This window comes from Scleropages formosus, chromosome 22 (genome assembly GCF_900964775.1).
Source record: "Scleropages formosus chromosome 22, fSclFor1.1, whole genome shotgun sequence".
NCBI classification, from domain to species: Eukaryota; Metazoa; Chordata; class Actinopteri; order Osteoglossiformes; family Osteoglossidae; genus Scleropages; species Scleropages formosus.
In genome coordinates this window covers 12,217,157-12,243,773 of record NC_041827.1, presented here as the reverse complement: position 1 = coordinate 12,243,773, position 26,617 = coordinate 12,217,157, and the positions used below count along the sequence as shown (strand labels likewise).

The 26,617-nt window shown below is 39.1% G+C and overlaps 1 protein-coding gene across 2 annotated transcripts; it reads left to right on the top strand.

Moving 5' to 3' along the window:
• The first annotated feature begins 7,755 nt into the window (after window positions 1-7,755).
• Window positions 7,756-25,931, top strand: nicn1 (nicolin 1). Of its 2 annotated transcripts, none has more exons than XM_018746959.2 (7): window positions 7,756-7,913; window positions 8,614-8,754; window positions 9,091-9,273; window positions 13,546-13,659; window positions 14,287-14,355; window positions 17,081-17,185; window positions 25,863-25,931. In XM_018746959.2, the coding sequence occupies exons 2-7, from the start codon at window positions 8,623-8,625 to the stop codon at window positions 25,899-25,901; spliced, it is 642 nt and encodes a 213-aa protein (XP_018602475.2). In that variant the 5' UTR covers window positions 7,756-7,913; window positions 8,614-8,622; the 3' UTR covers window positions 25,902-25,931. The 2 variants fall into 2 exon arrangements, with proteins under 2 accessions (XP_018602475.2, XP_018602466.2); XM_018746950.2 differs by lacking the exon at window positions 25,863-25,931 and adding an exon at window positions 17,467-18,021.
• The last annotated feature ends 686 nt before the right edge of the window (window positions 25,932-26,617 follow it).

The following is a 26,617-nucleotide window of genomic DNA, read 5'->3' as shown; positions in this document are numbered from 1 at the left end:
CCAATTTGAGGGGCTGAGTATATTTTTATTCCTGTTATTCCAGCAAATTCAAAACAGTTCAGGGTGGCTGGATATGTTTGTAGTTTTTGTTTTGACATTCTGTAATTGATAATGCAACGCAAACAAGGTGACAAGCATAGTGGACTTCCTCCAAACAAATACCACTTTGACTAACGCCTGGTATATACAAAAGAGTATATGAATAAGCATCAATGTTTCAATACTTTCATCTGAATTTTTGCTCAACATTATGTGCAATATTATGACAAGCAAGCAGACTTGTAATTTCCATCTAACTAGTTCAGGTTGCCTTTTATTATTATTATTATTAGTAGTAGTAGTAGTAATAGTAGTATTACCAACTGTCTGTAATAGTTTGTCATGTCCTGATATTAGAATAAATTCTCTTGAAAACCATATTACAGTGGTGGAAAAGTTCTGACCTCAACATTTGTTACATCTCCAGAATAAAGTAGTTCTCTGTAGGCTCTGTTAGATGAAAACCAGTGCAGTTTTAATGTATGCAGCACAATCTTGGAGAATGAAGGACAGGAAGAAACACGTAGATACGTTCAGAACGATACTATCATTCTTTTGTTTAACATGTTTGACATTTCTTGTAGCGAAAAGTAGTCTAAAAAATAATAACAAACATATTTCCATGACCTGAATACATTTGTTGGTTATTATTTTGTTTCATAAATAATCAGAAGCTCAGAAGTCTTCTCAGAGTAGAAGAACGCAAAGACACCAGAATGACAAAGGGATTTTGAGACTGGAGCATTAAAAAATCTAAAGGGAGTTTTCATAAGTTTGTCATGGAGTTAGAAGGAAAGTGTTTACTCTCAGTATGGATAAAAATGACAAATCTGGTAATTGAGAACATTGCACATCTGGGAAAACTATGCAAAGGATAAGAGAATCATGAGAGCTTTTTGTCTTAATCAGGATCAGCCTTGATCAAAAGCAACTCTTATTTTTGTGTAGCTAAATGGGGAATATATATTCTGTAATAAGGAAGTATGAAGTACAGTACATGCCACCACTGGAACAACATTAAAAATACACCAGGGCCAAATCATTGCAATGTGCTGCGATTATCTTTTTTTATTCTTCCAAAACAAATTTAGCTCTTCACCGTATCAACGTGTTCAGCAGAAGCTGAGAATTATATTGCATACAAATAATAAGAAACCTCAGCTTTTTTTCTAAAAAGACAGTTTTGCACATTCAAAACATTTATGTTGTATAAATATTGCTTTAACACATGTCCTCAATTGTGCTATTTTTTCAAAAGTAATTGAAAAGATATTTAAAGATAAGCATCATTTGCTGCACATACCCTTACACATCATATTAGGTTTGCCTCTTTTCCTCAGTTATTATGTTTCTGAGATGAATAAGTACAGTATATTCAAGACTTATTCTCCAGTGGTCATTGGCATTTCTTCAGAAAAAGCAGCAGTTGAACATATTATATGGGGTATACTTTGCAAAGATATTTTATAACCTGTCTGTGCTTTTCAACTTGTTTTCCACACGGCTAACCAAGCATGCCATAGGTTGCCATAGCCAAAGTAATATTTCACCTGGGATTTTTCAACACGCAGGCCGACAGGCTGTTGTTTTACTTTCATCTGTAAATGAGTACACAAAAACAGACACAAACTGTCATATAGGATTGCAATATAAATCCTGTATTGCTGTTGTTTTAACCATGTGGGCTAAATAAAATTCAACAAAAAATTTTTAAAAATCTAAAGAGAGTTCAACGAATTAAAAATAAATTAGAAGAACAGGCCTGCTGTATGTTGCAAGGTTACTAACTCTATTTGATTAGAGGTAAATGTTATGTCTTCCCTTGAATCTTTCTAGGTATCCTCATATTCCTTTAGGGTCTTACAATGTAATGCATCAATAGCATTTCTGATCAATGACCACTGTGGAGTCATACTTTACATATTTACTGAACAAGGAAGGGATTTTACCATGATTAATAATGAATAATACCAGAAGTACTACATTTATTTCTGAATTATGTATTATTTTTTTTATTTCTTTTTTTTTGCATTCTGACTGAAGTATTATTAAAATAGAATCTTTTCTTTGTGTATGAAAAAGTGTCTGTCAGAGGTGTATCTTGCATATATACTTTTTGTAGTAATAACTTCATTAATTTACTGTGCCAGAAATTATGATTTCTAACTGTCTTTTAATAATCTTTATTAATAACTATGAAGGTTTAATTTATTCCATTCATCCACAGTAACCAATTGTCCAGTGCAAGGTTCCAGGTAGGATAGAGCACGAGTCACGGTGAACCCTGGATGGGATGCCAGTACATCACAAGTAAAACACAGACATACACAGACAGTCAGACATGCACACACACATTCAGTCACACATTCACACACTAAAGGGCAATTCAGAGTCGCCAATTCACCTGAAACATATGTCTTTAGATTGTGGGAGGAAACAAGAGCACTCAGGGGTGACAATGCACACACAGAAAAAGCAAGCAAACTCCACAAAGACTGAACTGGATTCCAATAGATGTCTGTACACACAGCCCAGGAGCTGCTGCACAACCTGGAAATAATTTAAAGAAAATCAATATTTGTATCACTGCATTACTTAAAAGCAAGGCAAAGGTATTAAAAATAAAATGTGCACATAGTCCAAATTGAGCATAATCACCAGAGTGTAATCTGTGCAAAATCAATGTAAATTATTGAGTAACTAATATTAGCGCTTTCTGATGGAAGGTATATCACAACTTAAATGAAAGCATCGACAAACTGAAAACTTCAATCTGAGTTTGAATTTAAAAAGAAAACAATTTAGTTGGGCTACAATTGGACTGTTGCAGTTCTGTACAGGTCCACTGAAGAACAATGTCTTTCATATGCTTTATTTTCTTTGGTTAATTCAAAACTCTTCTTACTTTGCTTTAACAGTTAAAACTGATAGCAGTAGAGTGGATTTATATTTACTGGTGTACTCATTTATATTTACTCGTGTTATATTTACTCATGCTTTTTCTCGAAAGTGAGGTACAACTCAGCATACAAAGATACATTTCGCAACACACATAGCTCTTTAGATATGCAGTTGTCAAAGGAAAGTTTCTCTAATCCCACCACTTTTGCCGGTGCAAATTACACCAGTATCTGTATTGGAATTGAGTGTGATGGGAAGTAATAAGTTGATTTCGACCATCAGTGTGATGCAAATTTCTCGAGCTGTCAATAGAAGTGGGTAAAGCTTGATACCCTTAACAGCTTAAGTGATACACACACACACACAGTCAGAAACCACTTGTCCCAAGCAGGGTCGTAGGGAACCGGAGCCTAACCCAGCAATACAAGGCTGGAGGGGGAGGGGACACACCCAGGACGGGATGCCAGTCCATCTCAAGGCACCCCAAGCAGGACTCAAGCTGCAGATCTGCCAGAGAGCAGGACTGGACCAAACCCGCTGCGCCACTGTGCCCCCTATGTGATACACATCTGCTCTTATTATATTACACCTACTACTAGGTTGGAAATGAAGTAATGACTTGTTTTCATACTTTTACATGAAAATATTTTAACGACAATAATTCTGCAGATTGTGTGCCAAAGAAAAATCTAAAACACCAGTAAAATAAACAAGAAAAAAGGAAACAAGCGGATAATACAAAGTGTAGACTTTCCTGAAAGTTGTATTGATATTCTACTTAAATTTGTGTTGCATACAGATATACACATGCTTACATCTTTGTCACATTATAGTGATAATACTAAGCAAGAGGGTGTGAGTTATCTCGATTACTGTCACAGCTGTTGCTCTGTACAAGTTGAAGCCAGCACCGCCATTCGCCTGGCTGCCACCATTCAATGCAATTCACTGCCACAAGAGTCCTGGAACAGTAATCAATTACAGCCTCACTCGACTGGCCACCAAGAGCCCAGAGCAGAATTACATGTACCATAAAATTTCCCTCAGGGAACCAATAAATCTCCATGCCAGGGTTAAAAGGCAAAGCGAAGTTGGTGCCAAGGCAACCATTTCGCTGGCGGGGCAAACCAACTCCATACGGATATGGAGAAACCGTTTGACTGCACTCAATTAACTGTTGTAAAACTACTGTGGACAGTTGACAAACAATGTTCAATCTGCTGTGTACTCCATAAACATTTAAGATCAAGATCCATGCATTCTCAGTTCTTTGAGAGTTACTGTCTTCGCCAAAACTGAGAGTAAAGATGTCATATACACCTCCAAATTGATTCCACTTCTTACTAAGCGAATGAAATTCAGACTAATCTGTCTTTAGAAAATAAACTTTACACTTTCATTAAAACTTTTAGACATTTCCTAGAATACTCCATGCCACAAGACATGCCAAATCTTGCCTCCAATTTAGTCTTGATCTCCAGTGTCAGTCTCTGTGTAGATGACCATTCTCAAAAGACACTGTTAATTTTTTAAGATTATTTTATTCCATCTCCACAAAGGAAATAAAAAGTCTAAAAAGCAGGGAAATAGGTGAAAAAAAATAGTGTGAGATAGACATTTAATGTAACTGAAAATTAGTTTTCAAAACTAATTCTAGAATTTCTAGGTATTTCTTAAGAATGTTTAATTTCTAGCTTCTCCATCGATTACATGGTTTTACCTCTACAGCAAACGGCATCGTTCAACTGGCATTTACCCCTCATTTTTGCACATTTCAAGTGAAAGTACAAAGGGCCTGAGATCTGTCTCTGTATATCAAAGAAAAAAGTGCAGAAGAGCCAGCAAATAAATAAATAAATAAATAATATTTACAGACTAGTTAGGGGGTGCGGTGGCGCAGTGGGTTGGACCACAGTCCTGCTCTCCAGCGGGTCTGGGGTTTGAGTCCCGCTTGGGGTGCCTTGCAACGGGCTGGTGTCCTGTCCTGGGTGTGTCCCCTCCCCCTCTGGCCTTACGCCCTGTGTTACTGGGTAGGCTCCGGTTCCCCGTGACCCTGTATGGGACAAGCAGTTCTGAAAATGTGTGTGTGTGTGTGTGTGTGTGTGTGTGTGTGTACAGACTAGTTAACTTTTCCGTAATGTGCTGGAAATAATACAGACCATCAAATGTGTGTTTTGGCTGGGTGTGCTCAGCATGCAGCACCCCGGAACATAAAGTGCCTTCAATGATACAGAACATGTCGTTTCTAAGTGTATTTTGTCCATCTACGACCCCGAAAGCATAGAGATATCAGAAATAAAATACCACACATTAACAAAAGGAGCGCTTTAAAAGCGGGAGCACTAGTCAGAATGTTTAACGATTAAAAAAAAATCAAGGTGAATAGCCTTGCTGCATAGATGACTGTACAAGAGGTTGTTTGGAAGAAACCTTGTGACTTTGTCAGAATACAAAGCAGAAGGACTAGCACTCCTACGATGACAGACAAGCCTGATTTTACATTTATTTATTTATCAGACAATTTTCTCCAAAGCAACTTCCAACAAACACTATGTGGCGTTATCAGTCCACACACCGTATTCACCAAGGTGACTTACACTGCTAGATACACTACTTACCATGGGTAAGTCATCCATACATCAGTGGAACACACTTTCTCTGTGTCACTCACACTCTGTTGGGGAACATGAACAACATCTCTTTGGACTGTGGGAGGAAACCAGAGCACCTGGAGAAAACCCACACAGACAACATGCCAACTCCACACAGACTGATCAGGGATCAAACCCATGTCTTCTGGCACCACCCAGACACTGTAAGACAGCAGCACTACTTGTTGTGCCACCATGCCACCTCAGAGTTGAACAACTGGTAGTGTAGTGGTTAGAACTGCTGTCTTTGGGCCGGAAGGTTGCTGGTTTAAACCTCACCTGCTGCTGTAGTACTCCTTAGCAAGGTACTTTTCCTAAATTGCTTTACTGACAGTTACCCACCTGCATTAATGAGTCAATCACTGTAAGCTGCTTTGGAGAAAAGCTTCAGATATATCTAAATAACCCAGTCTCATCTTAGAACTTTCCAGTGGTTTAAAAATTCAGTGTAGTAACATGATGTTTGAAAGCGCCTCTACCTCTGTTTTGTGAGGGGTGGCACAAAAATACCTGCTTGTTCGCTTATAAACACACACACACACACACATTTTCTGAACCACTTGTCCCATACAGGGTCAGAGGGAACCAGAGCCAGCAACTCAGGGCATAAGGCTGAAGGGGGAGAGAACACACCAAGGACGGGATGCCAGTCCACCACAAGGCACCCCAAGTGGGACTCGAACCCCAGACCCACCCGAGAGCAGGACCTGGTCCAACTCACTGCGCCACCACGCCCCCTAGCTTATAAATAGTTACTGAAAAATCAGAAGGTACTGAGGACATGGACCAAACATGTCAAACTGAGGCTCACCCCCTGCTTCCTCGGTTGGGAATGGTCAACTTGTTGAATCATAGCATAATTGAGGTGAAGTGGAGAAAAGCCAGTGGCATCTTTAAACCCACTCACCCTTTAATCTAAAACACATTTCTTATGGTCAAGCAGGTTGCTGAGACCCAAGTTGACTTGAGCGTTTGCTTTAATTGCTTTCCGTGGCCTGATTCTGTTCTTGTGCAGTGGTGATCTTTCACTGTACATTTTTCTCTCTTTTTTGTATTTTTCACATTTTTTTTTTTGCTGCTAAAAAATGTCATACCACACAATACTTGTCTATGTTATTTTCCCGTTTCCGCCTATGCTAAACTCCTACTCCTTTCCTCTTTCAGAAGCTCTACTCTAATCTAAAGGTCCTAATGAAAATCATGCCTGCCCTGGAAAATCTACTGGATGTAATGTCACTCCCACAGACCACGAGGCTTACTGTTGGTCTTCCCTCAGCTGTCAAAACTGATTAGCATACTAAAGAAATGTCTGCGCTCTACTTTTCATTTTCTGTTCCATTATGCTCCATGCCCATCTTTTCCAGAGGTCAGAGAATAATTAAACTTAAAAAAAAAAAAAAAAAGTATATTTTGCGCATTGCTTTTTTGAAAATCAGCTTGTTGAAAAATGGAAAAGGTGTTCTTTAGAACTAAAGCACAACTGAGTGGGTCTTGAAAGACCAGACATTTAATAGAACGCCAGTCATGTAGTGTGAACATGCCACTGCTGTATAGGATTACAAGCAGGTAGAGCATGTGCAAGCACTACAGTAACGTGCATGCCTTGAAAAACAATACATAATGAGATTTTTGAAATGTAAAATTCCTCTTAGTTTATGTAATATTCTTCTTAGTCCCCATCAGAATTGTTTTGTTTCGATTATATTTCTGCAATCCAATTTCCCATCATATTTAATTTTTGTTTCCATACCACAGTTTTAATATATGTGCATGAATTTAGCAAAATAAATGTTCTATCTTTTTATCTTCCACCATTGAATTAGAACTCCTTTTGTTTTATTAACAGCCACGTTTATTTTATATTTTAAACACTGCTTTGTTTTGCCTGCTTCAAATAACGGACACATTTCAGTTAGTTACAAGTAATGAAAAAGTGTCCCTTGTCCTAATTTCATTGATGGATGAACGCCCTTAGAACAAGGTGTCTAGACCATTAAGGGAGGTTGTCTCCAATGGCAACAGTTTAACTCGCACAATCCCACCCAGAGCTGGGAACGGGCACTGGAAGTAGCAGAACGCCGCGCTGCAGCAGGGCCCTTTAAGGCGCTGTTGCCATAGTTACGAAAACAGGAAGTTGTCTGTTTCGAGAATCTGCGGTAAAATGGCCGCTTGGATGTGTTGGTGATGGACATGGAAGAAAAGCGGCCGCGGTTTTCCGCTGCGCTGTGAAAAGTGGGACAAATTTGCAGAATTTTGATTTCTTTTTTTTTTTTTTCTTTTCTTCTTTTGAAGACGTTCGGACGCAGTGTGAAAATTTTGTAGGTAGGTTTACAAAACACGTTAAATAATGAATAATAAGGACACTCTTTTTTTTCTGGAATGAATCAATGAAACGATGATTCGGAAATTCGTTTTGTATGATGCAGTATTCGATATAATAATAATAATAATAATAATAATAATAATAATAATAATAATAATAATAATATTTTAATTATTGCTGTTGTCTTTTTCATGTCAGAGTACGCACACACACAAACACACCCCCAACCTCGGTTCTTTAAACATGTCATGATGGTAACGTCTGACTGATTCAAGAACTATTCAATAGTCTATTGAGCATAACACTGTGTGGGTGGGTTATGTAGCCCACAGAAACTTCATCATCATTACAGCCTCATTCAGAAGTACTGAATAAATATTTTAGGTCCGCTGTTACACAAGTAGTAAGGCACTGATTGGAAAAAAATTGCATTTGATATTGAACTAGATATAAAGAAGTGAACTGTCCCATCTGGTACGCTCACAAAACTGATTTCCAAATCAATGTAAGAAGAGTAAAAGAAGAAGTAAACGTTTAATCCGCTGATTATCCATAACCCTTGGCTGGTGCGGGGTCATGGTGCTCCAGCGCCTATTCTGGAGGTATAGTAGGGTACACCCTAGATTGGAAATCGTTCCATTTCAGGGCAGCTACACTCAGTCATTCACACTGACATGTGTGTTTGTACCTGTTCTCCAGGTGTTCAGCATGACGGACAATGCGGTACCTTGCACCGTGAAGTCACCGGTGCCCCTACAAATTGGGGACGCTAAGACGGACACGTCTCGTCCCGGGGTTTACGTTATCGATGTCACATTTCCTCACGGTCAAGCAGTGAAGGTGAGTCATTTTAAAAGTTCACAGAAACAGAAGTGGGGGACATAAAGTCTGTTTGCGCATAAGCACCCTGGAATTTAAATAATGAACCAGGCTTGAAGCATGTGAACAAAAAACTACACGTTTCAAACTGAATAAATGTACCAAAGGAAGCGGTAACGCTTAAAAAGTGTTACGATTCTGTTTCGCACGGTTAATCTGCTTTTCGTTTAAAGGTTTTCCAAGTGAACACCCTGCACATTAAAAGGAAAGCCTTAACGTGGTTTCAGTGAGCCAATATGGTGCCGTGCAGTCTTGTTCTTGAAAGCTTTATTTCTCTACGGATTGTGTTTTTTGCAGATTCGGGAGATCTCCTTCAAAAACTACTACACGGCTTTTTTGATGGTGCGCTTGCAGAAGAAAGATCCCGGCAGCCCGGGGGGTTGTGCGAGATGGGTCACCTGCCTCAAGAACCACCCCCTGATGTCCAGTCCACACACTGAAGAAGGATCCCAGGACTACTTCTCCATCTACAGACATCAGGTCAGAATGAGACATATTACACATTTGATTTACTTTAAATGTGACAGCTGAAACAGCTGGAAGTGCAGTGGTTGGAGTTAATGCGTTTGAATCCAAAGGTCCCAGGTTTGATCCTCTCCTTTGACTACAGTACTCTTGAGCATGGTACTTATCATCAATTGCTCCGGTAAAAGTACATTCAAGTTGTAAGTTGCTTTGGAGAGCAGCATCAGGTAAGTGTTGGTGTGACAATATCACACACACGTTTTCAGAACCGCTTGTCCCATACGGGGTCGCAGGGAACCGGAGCCTACCCGGTAACACAGGGTGTAAGGCCAGAGGGGGAGGGGACACACCCAGGACGGGACGCCAGTCCATCGCAAGGCACTCCAAGCGGGACTCGAACCCCCGACCCACCGGAGAGCAGGACTGTGGTCCAACCCACTGCGCCACCACACCCCCGGTGACACTATCACTCAGAGTTTAATTATATTACTTAAAAAAAAAAAAAAAAACTACGTGGTAAAAGAATTATATTTCCTATGTAATTGTGTGGGAGAGGAGGAAAAACAGTTGTAACCCACTTAAAATTATCATTTGCAAGGGCTTGTAATATACAGACTTACAAACTCTTTTTTATCCACAATTTTGGTGTAATGATTCTTGACTTTTAATATCCGATTTTTAGGTTTCTGGAGTAAAAAGTCAGTGACAGTCTGAAGCGTGTCCTGAAGTGGAAGTGCAGTAATTTACTGTAGTTCGCGCTAGTGTTTGCTGTTTGCATTTGGTGTCCCGTCTCGCGTTCGCTTTGGTTCGATGCATTTGTGCAGTGGCGGTGCAAGAATAATTGCCAAGCCTCCTCCTTCCTCCACCCACCACAACTTTAACTCAGCTGTTCTTCTCTTTACTCTGTGAGTACAGTAATAGTTCATTATAATAAATTGCCTTGTTGTGTAATGTAAATTGTTGTCTGCATTTATTTATTTATTTTTTTTAAATAAAATTCGTTACTGATTGATTGTTATCTACTGGGTATAAGGATAACACCATTAGTTTCCAAAATGTATCGTCTAGAAGCATTAATTACCTAATTTTAAATGTTTGATAAACATGAAGTGATTCGTTTGTCTCTTCATCTGTTGATGTAATACACTTGTGTATTGTTTTCTGAAATGTACCTCACAAAAGCCTCTGCTAAATGAATTATTAGTAAATGTGTTTTATATCATGCCGAAATCATTTGTTGAGAAATATACACTTGTTTTACGGTGTTTTAGTGAGATTTGGGAAAAGTGGTTTGGGGTTTTTGGACAGACTGGGAAGATTTAGAAAAAAAAAAAAATTCCCATTTAAAATAACGGAAAATGAGCTTTCGCCGTCCGAAATTTCCGTGTTTTACTTTGTACTGTATCATCACCAGTTTTGGTTCTTTGACCAGTAGAAGAAATAAATCTGTGCAACCAAAGGTCTTTTTCATCTTGAACTTACATGAATCAATTAAATGGATTAATTAAGTTCTTTTTTTTTTTTTTTTTTAAACATGAAACAGTCACTTATTCACTTCCTTTGCATGCTATGTATGGGATAGCGCACTTTGGTTGGGAACAACTGGCAGTGTGGTGGTTAGAGCTGCTGCCTTTGGACCCAAAGGTTAGTGGTTTGATTCCCCACCTTTGGCTGTAGTATCTTTGAGCAAGGTCCTTACCTTACTTTGCTCTACTAAAATTACCCAGCTTGGTAAATGATTGTAAGCTTACAATAACTATAACCTTAACTTTGTAAGTTGCTTTGGAGAAAACCATCAGCTTTCAAGGAAAAAGAACAAGAAGAGCGAAACCAAGGGCTGAGTGGTGGAGTTGTTCAGTTGCAATCGTCTTGGCCGTGAAGAGGCTGTAGGGTTTATGGAAGATGATTGCCAGGGGCTGTGTAGTATAAATGAAGAGGATTAAATGGAGCGTTGTGACAAGGAGTGGTCATTCACAGCAATGGTGTAGACTGCCCAGTAATCACTGATGGCATGGGAGGAGGCATGTTGGGGTGAGTGATGAGGAGTGACAAGCAGTTAGCATGACAGCAACACTGTGCTAACAGTAATCTCAAAGCCTTGTCAGGACCACGGAGATTCTTTGATGTTTTATTTTTTCCTTCCTGCCTTTATTTGCCTTCGATATTCTTGATATGTCACTGAATCAAATATGCCCAGAGCTTTCTGTGCAGCTGTTATGCCCTGTTCTCCAAAATCATTGACTGGTTTGTTGTGTTTGAAATGGCTGTGCAAAAAGTTATTTTTGTCTTTTTTCTTTTTTTTTTTTTTTTTGTCATTGGTCAGTCAGGTAAATTCAGGGTCTTATAGTGGTATGCCAAGACACTGCATTGAAATATTAAGGCCATTTCAGTGATCGTCTACAAGGGGCTAAACTGACATAACCATCTTTAAAATCTCTTCTCTGAGTCAGAGGACCAAAGTAGGAAAACACCAACACTCGTGGCACAGGAAAGGAAAACCGCAAAACCTTGCCGCCTGCTGCCGCAAGCCTCTAAAGCTCCCGACTGCTGGCCCAGCTGCGTTTTGTGCCAAAGTGGCAGCGGTTATAGCTGTAGTGACCATTTGTCATGCCTGGCTGACACCATATCTGCTGGCAGGGAAGTAAGACTCAAAGGGCCAGTGGGCTACAGTCACTTTGCGAGCCCAACATGTGAGGTTTCAGTGGAGCTAATAGGCTGCTATAGCTACTACAGCACATAACAAAGCCACTATCAGCTTCGTTGCTATGTTGGACATGGTGGTTGAGAGGTTGTTGTAGCCTGTAATCTATTTCAAAGGAGTATCTACATCAGTATGCAGACCACAGGTGTCTGGGGATTGATCGGAAAAAGCTAAATGAGATTATGGAGCCTGCTCTGTTACAGTAACGTCACTTTTGAGCGTTAACATACTTAAACATATACGTGCTTCTCTGCCACAAACACTGAAGAGCTGACTAAGATCGAACAGCTTTAGTAGTGTAATAATGCAGGGTTTTGGTGAGAATAATTATGGTTTTTACATATTTATCACTTCTCATGCTAATTTTTTTTTCTTTTATTTTGGTATGTTTTATCTCAGTTCTTTTTTTTTGAAAGTGTATCTTGATGCATACATTTCTTGAGCCTTTGGTCATGGAATGGGTTAGAATAATTGCTGCTGATAAAGGGACATTTGGTTTGCTCTATTCCTGATGCCTTATCACTTAGTACTTTGATTTATTTATTTCATTTAAATGTGACTCTTTTTTTTTTTTTTTTTTGGTTTTACGTTATTTGTGAGAAAATTATCAGCCTCTTTTGTATCTTGGAAGGTGCTTTTTCTTCATAAATGATCTCACCAGTATGAGTACAGTTTGTGGTGAAAAGTTATTGTGAAGACTTTGAAAAACACCACCTCCAGATACATTGTAATGAATCGCAACCAAAATGCTTTGTCATTTCCAGGACGCATCTTGTTCTAAGCCACAGTTCCAAATTTAACAGCAAAGTTGCTTTTTTTTTTTTTTTTCATCTTTTTGTCATCCTTTTTCTTCAACAGCTAGAGTAAAATGAAAAAGAAAAAGCAAACAGTTTCAGTGGTAAGGTTCGAGAAACGGCTCTGTCTGCCAAAGGCTTTTGTATGCGGAGCTTTGGCAACAACAAGCTAAGATAAATAAACAAGTGAAAATTCTCTCTCCTGAGAATTTTACTGTCAAGTGGTGTTAGGAGAAAATCTTGAAGGGGAAAGTAACACATAGTGAGTATTAGTGTGATAAATCTGTAATGTTTTTAAGGGAACACAGCACTCCCAATCGTTTAGGCACAGTGGAGGATGCAGCCTTTTCACAAGCCTTTGCATATTTATGCTGCTGCTTCCAAAGCAATGAGGTTGATTTGTAATTTAGACACCCTGTAGAACATGAAAGGGTTTTGGATTTTGGAAACTATATCTATTAAAAGCGTTACACTTATTGAATTTTGATTAGTGATTCTTTCTGGGCACGTTCTATATTCTAGGAGAAAAACGTATAACCCTCTGCTATTTAATCACTAGCTTGACCAGTTCCAGTGCTGCATGAAAAGCAGCTGGTTTGCTGGAATTTAAAAAAAAATAAATAAATAAAATAAAAAAAGGCATGTCCCTGTCACAGCACTGAAATGCTTTCATTTGAAATTTGCATGTGTGTTGTATTACAAGCTGTTGTCCACTACTGCACTTTGGTACATACCCGTCATTTGACGAATCACTTGCTGCGTTTTAAGAAGAGATTGTGCCGTTTGTGTCAGATGCTGGTAGATCCCGACGACGTGACCTCCGTGCGCCTTATTCTGCGGCAGCCATCTTCAGCCTGGCTGAATTTCACACTGGAAGACATCAGAATTCACCAGTGTGCCAGTGATGTGAGTGAACATATCCCTACCCTCTCAATTATTGCTCTCACTCTCTTTGCTGACAGATGTGTGACCTTTACAAAAGTATACTGAGAAAAGCCCCAAGGTGCATTTTTTGTTAAGGATGAGGTGTGAAACTTAGAGTTGTGAAGGACCCCTTGAATCTGAAATTCTACCTTAAGGCCAATATTTCTAAGTTTTCAATATGACATTTGCTTTGCTTTTCTTTAAATGTGGAATTTCCAAAGGTAATGTAGAGTATCATCTTTCTTTACCTACAATATTTATTTGCTCACTACATATATAGCCTATGTAGAATGTATTTGGAAACAAGTGTATAAGTAAGTGCTTTTTTCAAGGGTACAATGCTGTTCTTGGATGTAGAAGATCACCATCTGCTGCTGGGAGCCTGTTGTATTTTCCAACAGCTCTAATTGGAGTTGCAGCAGCAAGCAGCTAACATGAACAGAAGATCATATACCATGGATGAATGATGAATATACTGCTTGTTTTGGACAAAGTTTGGTTACTAGGTTATAACATTACAGTAGGTTCTGCTTGGAATAATTTATGATATAGGACAAATGTTATAGTGTGTTGTAAATGGTGCTGAACGCTCAATGTCTTCTTCATCAGGATTCGGAAAGGGATATGCCTGCGTGGTTTTCCCAGCTAACACCGGTCGATCAAGTTCCCGATTTGCAGGTAAGATTTTTAAAACTTCTTATGATTTTACTTTATCAAGTGCTTTCTCTGTTTATCTTAGTGGTCACTGTGGAGCCCTGTAAATATGATTCTGATGAAAAAATGACTACTGACCGCTGGCAAACTTGCAGTTCAAAGGACCTGCATACATAGTTGCAGGTATGAAAGCTAATATTCCACTCGGGAAGCTCCTTTTCAATGAAGCGCTCAGCTGCAGTGGAAAAGGAATCCCGCTGAGCCTCCAGATCTTCCCGGAAAAATCACCGACGGATGATTAAGAAGAGTAGGCAAGAATTTTTGGTGCGCCCAGTGTTCATTCAGTGTTCAGGACCCTCTGGATTGCAAACCTGTCAGTGTCAGCTGTACATTTCAGCTATATGGGCAGTAGCAATTATGAGGCCCGGCTTAACTGGTGCAAACTCTGTCCCATAATACAGAAGATAATTTAAATGTATAAACTGGGGCTGAACTGTATCTGTGGACAGCTGGTAGTGTAGTGGTTACAGTTAATGCATTTGGACCCAAAGGTTGCAGGTTTGATCTCCACCTCTGACTGTAGTACCCTTGAGAAAGGTATTTACCCTAAAATTGCTCCAGTGACATTACTCAGCTATATAAATGGGTAAATAATTGTAAGCATGTAACTGTAATAATTATAGCCTTAACATTGCAAGTTGCTTTGGAGGAAAGCATCAACTAAATGAATATAATAATGCATGTAAATAATATATGAATGTCAATTAATGGAAGTTGCAGTAACAAATTAACTAGAGAAAGGAAAGATCTGTATATTAAGTAACTGAGGGAGGTCAGCTGAGGCATACAGTAGAAATTATGATGTTCTAAAGGTGTAATCCAGGTATTAAGACATGCTGAACATGTAAAGACATTTTTGTATGATTTCCATTACTCATTGTCTTTTACTGAAATTACTTAACCCAGCAAAAAAATTTATTGAGGAGGTTCATATTTTTAGCTGTTCACTACATGCTAGCAAATCAATCTGCAACCCTGCAGGCTCTTAACAGTTTTATTTGGACTGCTGAACAGTCATTCCGTTTAGCTCAGGTTGCTAAGGACTAAGGGAAGGTACAGTGTGCTAAGGAACTAAGTTTAAATACACAGAAAATGGTGTATTTTAGGTACATGCAGTATATTTGTGTCCAGATAATTTCACAGTTACCCCGTGTTCTGTTTGTTTTGGATTCCTTTGAGGCATAATTGAGTTTCTTTTCATTTCCTGTTTCTTTTTTTTTGTATTCATATGAAACCCCTTTTTTTTCAATGTGAGTTTCTTCAGCAACTAAGGGATACTGCACAAGAGGTTATGTTTTACTATGGTTTAACTGATTTCTTCTTGTGGTTAAATTACCCCTGTGCTTATAAGAATAGAAGACACAAATTAAAAGAAAAAAAAAAAAAAATCTTATGGTCATGGGGCCAGTTTAATTAGTTCAACATGACAGGAACAAATAAGCTTCACACAGATAAGCCAGTGATGCAAATCTTACACATTTTTGTCAACTGTAAAGATATAATGAATTGCATTTTTCCAAATGAGATAGTCATTATCATTGTTGATCCACTACATTGTTGTGTTGTCAAAAATATTAATCTTTCTTGATGCTAAGTTATTTTACACTAATGTCTCAGTTGGTTGTGTTCAATTTCTTCATTGTGTGTTTAATGTACCATGTTATAGTATAAATATCCCTTGTCTAAACTGATGTATTACATGAAATATCTGTTTAACAGCTGACTTTATTTCCCATCTAATTGAATAAACCATAGCTGAACAGTTACAGGATATAAAGGAACAAACATTTTTCTGTTACTTTTATATATCATTTATTTTGAATCAGTTGCAGTAGAATCCATGTTAAATCCAGTGAGATGTGGACACTAAACAGCCAGCTAATAGCTAATGGCACATTTCGTGTTTGGATTGTTAAACCAACGCTATGTATAAATTCTTCAATTCTCATGGATCTTTGAGCTCTAGTTTGTTTTATTCATCTACAAAAAACTTTCAGAAAGCCCCACATTCAAGTAACATTTATTTAGGCTTCAAAGGTTTTTGACTATGTATTCTAACACCAGTTTTTTTTTTTTTTTTTTTTGGAATGTGGAATAAAATGTGTTGATGCCTTTTTTTCTGCCAGGATTGTCGTTCATGTCATCGACCCATGCGTTTTCGGAAACCTTGTACCCAGTCCAGGGTCAAGGTGGTCTAGAAGTAAGCTGAGGAAGCATAGGGTGTGAGGTAGATTACATCCTAGAGAGGACACCGGTTGCAGGGAAATACACACACACCCACACCCACACACACAAACACGGGACCGTAGGGGCGAAATGGACCATCCAAAGGAAATCCAGACGCACAGGACGCTCATGATACCCAATTCATACCCAAGCTAGGATGTGGTTAGGGATTTGCTGGTTCCCTACTGCCCTCTTGTGATAGAAATGAGCTGCGTGTAGAGAATACACACACTGAAACATCACACAGCGCTCCTGTGATGGAAAACCAAGCGACTTTATTTAAACCCTAATTAAAAAAGAGATTAATGATTTTCAGAACCCCACATCATACTTCAAACCAAGACTCGCTGTGTGGGAGTACATGCTTTTCAGAGTGTGTGAAAGAAAGCCAAATATAGCAGGCACATTTAGCAGCGTAAAACATTTCTTTGTATGACATTGCGTATCTGGGTCTGCTCTTTAGGGACTTCCTAACCCGCAGACTGTGGCATCCAGTATCCAGCAGATGTGGGCGTTGACAGAGGTCATGCAGACCAACCAGACGGCTGCCCCCATTGGACGCTTTGATGTGAGTTACAGTTTTATTTTGCATTGTTATGTAACATTCCTTGCTAGTTAATATTTAAAAAAAAAAAATAAACCAGCAGCAGTTTACAAATACAGTTTTTAAAAACTGATGTTTTATTGAAGACTTTGGAAAATACCTTTTCTGTAAAAAAAAAAAAAAAGAAAGAGAAAAAAACTATACTTACACATTATAATTTGCCACATTAGTTTTTAAGAATTATTTTCTAGACATCTGGAAAAAACAAGAATGCATGTAAATAGTAATTTTCATCTTTTTGACAGGTGGATGGCTGCTATGATGTCAACTTGCTCTCTTACACATAATGTACATTTATCTGGAGGACTGTCACTGATATCAAATGCACAAACACAACTTCGTTCAACAAACCTGTGAATACCGTAAAAACAACAAAACATCTTACAAATATTATCAGATTGTCTTGTCCAAGGATTTTAACGTGGCATGTAAGGAAATTATTATTTTAGTATTAAACACTTCTGCAAGTATTTATGCCACTAATTAAGTAGAATTAAACTTTGAATGTAATTTTAAAACTGCATCATTGTAACTATAGAAACCATTTTAAGATTTTCTTTCAGAAGTAAAAGATGCTGCCTCTTAGATTTTTATCCTTCAAGGTTTCTTCTCCAGCACACCTTTTCTACATAACTGATGTTGCACTTATTCTTTTCATCGTTTTTTTCTCCTCTGTAATGTCCTGCATATTTTGGTCCTCTTGTAGGCTAATTGCAGTCAAAAATACACCTTAGCACTTCTCAAACTCATACTGCGCTAAGGAACAAGCATATATATATGTAAATGCACTGCTCTAAAAGTCTAATGTATGTAGTAAATGTATATACTTTGTACCGCATTGTCTTTATTTTGATCATATTACCTGCAGCTGATAAAAATTGTATGGCAGAACTAATTATATATGAACTGTAATAAACAAAAAAATATACAATTGGAGCCACGTGGTGCTTATCATCAGTCGAATTGTATTTACTGTTACAAACAATTTCTCAGAAAGAAAAAAGTATGGTGGCAAAATATGTCGATCAAGAAGAGGATTACTTCACTTTCAGGTCAACATTTACATTTATTTATTTAGTAGATGCTTTTCTCAAAAACGGTGTACACCTCAGAACACAATACAAAAAGTGCATTACACCAGCAGAGAAAGAGATTTGCATGCAGACACGTTATTCTAAAGTACGGTTAAATTGTTGCATTCCACCACATGCAACAGTGCACGTCAAATGAGTAGCTGCATAAAGCTTTATTCATTATTCAACAAATTATTGTTTAAAAAAAATTAAACACACAGTCATCATGCAAATATGAGATCTGGGAGCATGTAAGTCTGAAAGAGGGAGTATGGAGACTCTTCTTAAATTTGGCAATAGTTCAGAGTAAGACAGGCAGGTCATTCCATCACATCAGAGCCAGAACCGAAAGCCTTTGTGCGTTTGGACCTTTTGTATGTGGGGCCACCAAGTGGGTAGAGGTGGAGGGGTATGGCACTCTGACTGGAGCATTGCAGGTGATCAGGTCTTGAAGGTATCGGGGAGCAGATCCATTGATGGTTTTGCAGACCAGAACCAGAGTAACCAGAGTGTTGAATTTGATCCAAGGAGCTATAGGAAGCCAATGCACAGAGACAAGGAGGTGTCATACATGAGAACTGGTCTCGCACATAGCCTGAGGAAAAGTGCCTCTTCTGATTACAGTAAGTAATAAAATATAAGTGTTAATTTAGAACAATGTCTTCCAGTTAAGTTTTGACCGTTTGTGGGGGTGAAGTTTGTAGCTGTAAGCAGTACAGACATGGCCTGCACAAATGGGAAGCAGAATGTATAAATGTCTATTAAAAACAAACAGGTGAATGTTTAAAGGGACAGCTGGTAGTGTAGTGCCTAGAGCTGCTACCTTTGGACTCAAAAGGTTGCAGGTTCAAATCCAGCCTGCAGCTATAGTACCCTTGAGCAAGGCACTTACTTCAGGTTGCTCCAGTAAAATTTCCCACCTCTGTAAATGGGTAAATCATTGTAAATAACTTAATGATGCAGAGAAAAGCATCAGCTGAATAAGTGTTTTTTTTTTTCTTTTAAATTCAAACAAAAAGCCTAAAAACACTGCTTTCTGTGCTTCTGTCTCTTGAAGTAAACTGCTCCATCTTCATCCGAACTTCTTTCCGCACCTCCTGGTTTTGTTCTGACCCGTAAGTCCTCCAAACATGAACTGGCAGCGCATCACAATTAAATTCACAGGGCTAACAAGTCAAGAGTTTCATGGAAAAATAGCAACTGATTGTGGAGGTATTGTACCCTGGTTTTGTGCCTTGTGTTTCTGTGAAATACTGTGTTTTAAGATTTTAACTGTTAAAACTTTAATTTACATTTATTTAGCAGACACTTTTCTTTAAAGAAAGTTCCAATGAACTCTGTGTAGCGTTACAAGCCCACACACACACACACTCTGTCTGAACCGCTTGTCCCATACGGGGTCACGGGAAACCGGAGCCTACCCGGCAACACGGGGCGTAAGGCCGGAGGGGGAGGGGACACACCCAGGACGGGACGCCAGTCTATCGCAAGGCACCCTAAGCAGTACTCAAACCCCAGACCCACCAGAGAGCAGGACCCGGTCCAACCCACTGCATCACTGCAGCACCGCACCCCCACATTACGAGCCCACACACCTTATTCTCCAAGGTGACTTACACTGCTAGATACATTACTTATACTCGGTAAGTCATCCATACATTAGTGGAACACACTTTGTGTCACACACATACTATGGGGGACCTAAACAGCCTGTCTTTGGACTGTAGGAAGAAACCCTTAGAGACAGGGGAAGAACATGCAAACTCCACACAGACTGAGCAGGGATTAAACATACATCCTCTCACACCACCCAGGCACTGTAAGGCTGCAGCACTACTTACTGTGCCACCATGCTGCCAATTTCAGTGTAAGGAAGCAGTTGTTGGTTGTTAATCTGGAGTACCCAAATTAAAGCCACACAAATGCCACACAGCCAGAAACAAGTCTGAACCCAAAACCCTGGATGAGGCACTAGTGCTACCTACTGCACCACCATGCCTCCTCTTGTATAGTGATTTTTGTGTAAATCCAGAGTTACTTCATAGTCATAGGCAATTTGTTTATCCTCAAGATGATATATGGTACCAAATTCTGCAGAAAATTCAACAAAACCATATATCTGCAATGATAGGTAACTGTGCCCTGTATTTATGTATATATATATATGAGAGAGAAAGCATTTTGAGATTGTGGGGAAGAGGAAAACAGAGTGCACCTTGGGCAATCTTCTCAAAAAATAAATGGTGCAGGAGGACAGAAAACAGCAAGGACGTATTAAATATTTATAGAAAACTTGGGAGGTTTTATTCTTCATTTGACCTGCTGGGTTTTAGTTCCCAATAAATGTGAAAAATAAAAAAAATAAATAAATAAAAAAAAAAAATCCCCAGGAAGAGAGGAAAAGAGCCCTGATAGAATATTACTAGTACAATATTAAATTACCATTAGGCTTCTATCACCACTTCAGGTACTTTTTTTATCACTTCTGTTGTTAAATATTTCAGTTAAATGACTTCTCAGCTTAATGTATAATCTATAACAAAACATAATTACCACCATACTCATTTTGCTATGTGTGTTGCACTGGGTTGGATTCGTGACTGGTGTTGTACTGTCAGTCAGTGTGTCGTTTTCATGATTAAGAATGCAAATAAAAGATACCAGTGAGGATTACACTGTGCCAAACAGCAGGAATAAATTAAATAAATAAACATAATTTATGAGTATAGAGGGAAAAACTACTGTGAGCAACATTATTATGCTATGATGATAATCGCTTGCATCTGATAAATCTTTCAATATTCAGTATTCATAACCTGAAGTGCCATGAGGGTTGATGGAAAATGTCAATACTTGAACTTTATATCTAGAAATCAATGTTTCCAATAGCAACATGATTTTCTCTCACATGGATGTCACACAAGTTTATCACGGCAAACATCATAAATATTTATGTTATACTGGTTATACACATATTATATCAAATCATGGGTTTGAACACACATTTGGGACCTTCAGTGGGAGCTGTCCTGATGGGAAAGGTTATTTGTAACCAGAAGATGGCAGTGCCTGTACATTTTAACAGCAAAATAACACACACACACACACACACACACACACACACACACACACACACACACACACACACACACACACACAGTATATTCATGTAGGTCCTATTCTTTGCACCCACTGGGAGTGGGCAGGCTCATGGTGCAAAATAATGAGTGTTGAATCACTCAGTTGTCAACTCACAGCAAGATGCTGACGTCAGTCACTGCAGTCCGTAACTTCTAGCCTTTTTTTTTTCCTTTCTCTTCAATACTTTATCAGCTTGTAACTACACTGATAGAAACAATAAGATAGATTACTGATTGTCCAATGAAGGGACGTGATGGTGCAGAACCAATCCTAGAAGTATTGGGTAAGAGGCAGGATACTCACTGGATGAAATTCCAGTCTATTGCACGTCAGTCGCACAGCTTTATTCACGCACTACCGGCAATTTAGGGTGACCAGTTCAGCTGAAACACATCTTTGTGAGCAAACCCATTCAAACATGATGAGAAGATGAAAACTCATACACACAGACTGAGTGAGATTCAAACCCGCATCAGAGACAGTGAGGCACCTGCACTATCCACTGCCATTGTAAAGAAAAGTTTATTTAAATAAAGTAACAATAAATATACTTGAAAAATTAGAAACCGAGGAAATAGTCTTTCAAGTGAAACACCATTGAATGGAAATCAATTGAAATATGGACATTTCTTGTTTACATTTGCATTTATTTAATTATCAGACGCTAAGATTAAACAAAGCTTAGGCCATTAAATTACATGGAAAACCGTCTAAGTGATGTGAAAATACACACACGTTGTCCGAACCACTTGTCCCATACGAGGGTCACAGGGAGCCAGAGCCTAACCTGGCAACACAGGGCATTAGGCTGGAGGGGACACATCCAGGACAGGACGCCAGTTTGTTGCAAGACACCCCAAGCAGGACTCAAACCCCAGACCCACCAGAGAGAGTCCAACCCACTGCTCCACCACACCACCTTGATCTGAAAAAAGTTTTAATATAACATTCAAATGACAAACTCTCTGTCTCTCTCTTTATATATATATATGTGTGTGTGTGTGTGTGTGTGTGTGTGTGTGTTAAATATATATCTACATATACGGGGCTACATACATATATGTGTGTGTGTGTGTGTGTGTGTGTGTGTGTGTATACATATGTAGCCCCATGTATATAGATATGTATTTAATTAATTAATTGGAAAGTTTCATGAATATGACTAGATTTGTGCTAAACTACAGATAAAACCTAGAAAATTGATGCTTTATCTTATTACTACTACATTTTCTGTCCTTTCTTAGCATACAACTAATAAAATGACTTTCAGGGATATAGCCATTATTCACAAAATGTTGGCATGTTTTCCAGTTTTTTCGAATTTATGACTTATCGTTTTATTTTTGCTATTCTTTTTTTTTTTTTTTTTTTTAAATTTCTGATAACATATTTTATCTCACAAGCAAAAACAGTCAGCTGAGAGCCAAAAAATGTATGAATTATGCTCACGCTGCTGTTTTAATCTGAAAGCCATGGAAGCTGCAATAGCACAGATTGATTCTGGAGAGGAATGATCTAGTGGTTCACTTTTCTCTTCCACGGACCCAACTGATCAGTCTGACCTTCTGGGTACACAAAAAACACTTGAAAGATTTCGCCTTTCTTTCATTACTTCTTGTTTCTAGTGCTGACCTTTCAGGAATACAGATCAACGGGAAATGTCGAGTTTTTCGAATATACCTAATTATGCAGAACAAATCTGAAACAAAATTACTTCCTCTGCTCCTAAAGCTCACTGTGTATTAACATCGGTCATGCAAGGCCTGTACTTTTTGAAAAGAATCAGTCTAAAGTATTTGTGTTGTTTTTCAGATTTGTCAGCTCTCCATATATGATAACTAATGGGAGACCTGAGAGAGACCACAAGAATTCGGTTTGGTTTGTTCTGTTTAGCCAAGACAACTGGTAGCATAGTGGATAGAGCTGCTGCCTTTAGACCTGCAGATTGCAGGTTTAGATCGTACCTGTATCGTACCCTTGAGTGAGGATCTGACCCTACATTGCTCTGCTGAAAGGGTAAATAACTGTAGATAGCTGAACAGTATAAGGTGCTTTGGAGAGATATGTCAGCTAAATGAGTAAATCTTACAGAAGAGGGGAAAGAAAGTAAAAAGCAAAGTAATTATTGGCCAGTCACTTTCCTTCCAGTTGGCCTGGATGGGGGTCCAGTGATAGCAGGTAGGCCCAAATCTTCCTTACCATAGTAATGATCTCCAGCTCCTCCTTTAAGATCGCCAGCTGAGGGTTGTAACCTCTCCAATGTGTCCTGTACCTATTCTAGGGTTCCCTTCCAGTGGGACATGCTCGGTAGCCTATAACTGAAACATGAGCCAACCAGGGCACGCACTAAGGCCATGCCCAAACCATCTCGACTGTCTCTTCTCAGTCTGGTGGAGCACTGCCAGATTGCCGAGCTCCACACCCTGTCAGAGAGTGAGGCCAGCTATTCTGTATAGAAACCTCAGTTCTGCCACCTGTATCTGTAATGTCACTTTTTAAGTGATTACCCAAAGTTCCCGAACATAGTTGAAGACGAGGGCGTAGTTATGAACTAAGGACTTTATCCGAAGGCTCAGCTCTCACTTTACCACCACGCAGTGCTATTGTGTTCACGTTGTGTTCACGTTGTGTTCACCTTTTTCCAGCAGAGAAAAACAGTCAGGTTAGTCAATCATAAATTAGAAATAATGCAAGTATTCTCTTCCTGCAGGCTTTTTCTTACATTTTTCTCCAAGATACACCTATGCAGTGATGACACCATTCTGACATTGCAGTTTCCAGCACTTGCACAGGTCATTCAGCGCTTGATGTAAATGGGGGAAAGTTGTCCCTTCTTGGTGGTCCCGCTTTTAGTGGACTCACCGCATGTCGCTTCCTCTCTCGGTTAAGCTGCGTCCAGCTACGCACTGTATCCCTGTCACTCACTCGGGATGATGGAAAAATCCAATGGTGTGACCAGTAGTCTGTTATGAGGATACTAGCCAGGAGGTGCGGTATTCCTGCACGTTGTTCCTCTTGCCAGCAATCCGTCATGCTGCAGGAAGGGTTCTACTGGTGACTGTGGAGCTCTCAGATACTCAGTTCTGAACAACGTTTGTTCGATTCAGCAAATGATAAATGGTACATGAATCAATTCAATTAAATACTGCAAAAATGTATTTAATAAAAAAAAAAAAAAATGCACAGAAAATGGTAAATGAGGTTGCAGTAATATAGCTAATCATCTTGAATTTTTTTTTTTTTTTTGACTACACTTCTGGCAAAATCATCACATTATTACATAATGGTGCTCAGCGTTTGCTGCGCACAATGCTTGCAGTTCCCTTGCTTGCTTTCAAATGCTTGTAAGAAACAAAACTACATTTATTCATTTCTCCAAGGCAGTGGAGAATGAAGCATACTTACCTTGAAGTGTATAGCTGACACCTTCATCCAAGGTGACTTAGAATGCACCGTTTTTCCATGTTAGGAAGCAGTGCGACACACATGTATGCATGTATGTATGTTTGGATGCACACATGCAAAACATACACAGTTTAGCGTGAACAATCCACACAAAGCATCTCTTTGGAGTGTGGTAGGAAATACATGAGGACACGAGGAGAACATGGAAACTCCACCCAGACTGAGTGGAGATCAAACCCATGCTGACTTATGCAACTACATATTTACTATAAGACACCAGTGTGACCTGCTCTGCCACCGTTCCTCCCTAATACAGCAAGTATAACACCATTTAATTTTACAAGCATATTTTCCCAAAAACTTGGAAAAAAGAGCAATGTTGCATAATGGGGCTTTCAGAATGAATTTGACACCTTTTTTTTTTCTGTAGGTAGGTTTATTTTCATTCTGACATATGAATGTACAAAAATAGAAATATACCAATATGCAAGACACACACACACACATTTTCTTAACCGCCTGTCCCATACGGGGTCGCGGGGAACCGGAGCCTACCCGGCAACACAGGGCGTAAGGCTGGAGGGGGAGGGGACACACCCAGGACGGGACGCCAGTCCGTCGCAAGGCACCCCAAGCGGGACTCGAATCCCAGACCCACTGGAGAGCAGGACCCGGTCCAACCCACTATGCCACCGCGCCCCCCAATATGCAAGAAAAGTCCTTTATAAATAAATTATGAAATAAATAAATAACTGGAGTAATCTAGCATTATGCACAGCAACACTTGAGTGTCCATTGAAAGCCATGGGATTATGCTGAAATTTGGCTCTTATCTATTTTTCATCAAAAGGAATCATATGAAGGGGTGAGACTTTGAAAAACATTTTGAAATTTTTTCATTGGCATTCTAATATGTATTGCTCCAGTACTCCAAAGCCATTTCTTGTCATCCTTCATCAGTTGTGGACCCAAACTATTGCCGGCCGTCTTTCACCTTTTGCCCTACCTTTACTCCACTGTAGAGCACACTTCAAACCCAGGACCTTCAACTTGCAAGGTGACAACCCTCTCCACTGTGCTGCCCACTGCCCCCAACAGAGGTGAGCTAGAGGTGTGAACAACTGACAGATATGCAGGGATAATTCATCCTTTAGAGGTGAACTGAATAGTTTCTTTTTTTTTTTTTTTTTTGCAATGTAAGAATATGTTTCATCCACTGTGGAATTTTTCTTCTTTTCACTATGGAAAAATACCAGACACAGAATCAAAGCGTCTAGGCATTTTTTTGCATTTGCCCTTCTATGCTGTACTATTTTGTCGTTCAGGTGATGGGCTTTTGCCCATATGATGAAACCTCTCTGCATTGTGAAAATCAGTTATGGTTTGACCAAGTGCAAAGAGTGTTTTCAGTTGAATGATGCTGGCAACACAAAAGATGTTGTTTTGGTCTCTTGTGGCCGCCAGGGGGCAGTAATGCTATTTATGACAATAAATAGGATGCGTTTGTTTACAGCTGAGCGTATGGGGGGGTTAGATAGTTCTGATTTTTCTTGTCCACATTATCTCTCCCATTACTTTGAAGGTGAAAAACCAATAAAACAAGTGATTCTAAAACTAATGATGAAATTTACAACAGCCAGCAGCCTGTGACCTCTTCTTGTTTCCGTCTCATTCCACAAGGGCCTGCATAGGCTAATCCATGACATTCTGATTGATGAAGACATTACTCAAATTTTTAATGCCAAGAAGCCATCAAGAAATCAGTTGGTTACAGTCA

Bases quoted from the DNA above. Each gene is read 5' to 3' on its own strand.
- nicn1 (XM_018746950.2), top strand. From the start codon at position 8,623: ATGACGGACAATGCGGTACCTTGCACCGTGAAGTCACCGGTGCCCCTA. The intron at 13,660-14,286 runs GTGAGTGAACAT...CTTCTTCATCAG, and splicing joins TTCACCAGTGTGCCAGTGAT to GATTCGGAAAGGGATATGCC. The intron at 17,186-17,466 runs GTGAGTTACAGT...TCTTTTTGACAG, and splicing joins CCCCCATTGGACGCTTTGAT to GTGGATGGCTGCTATGATGT.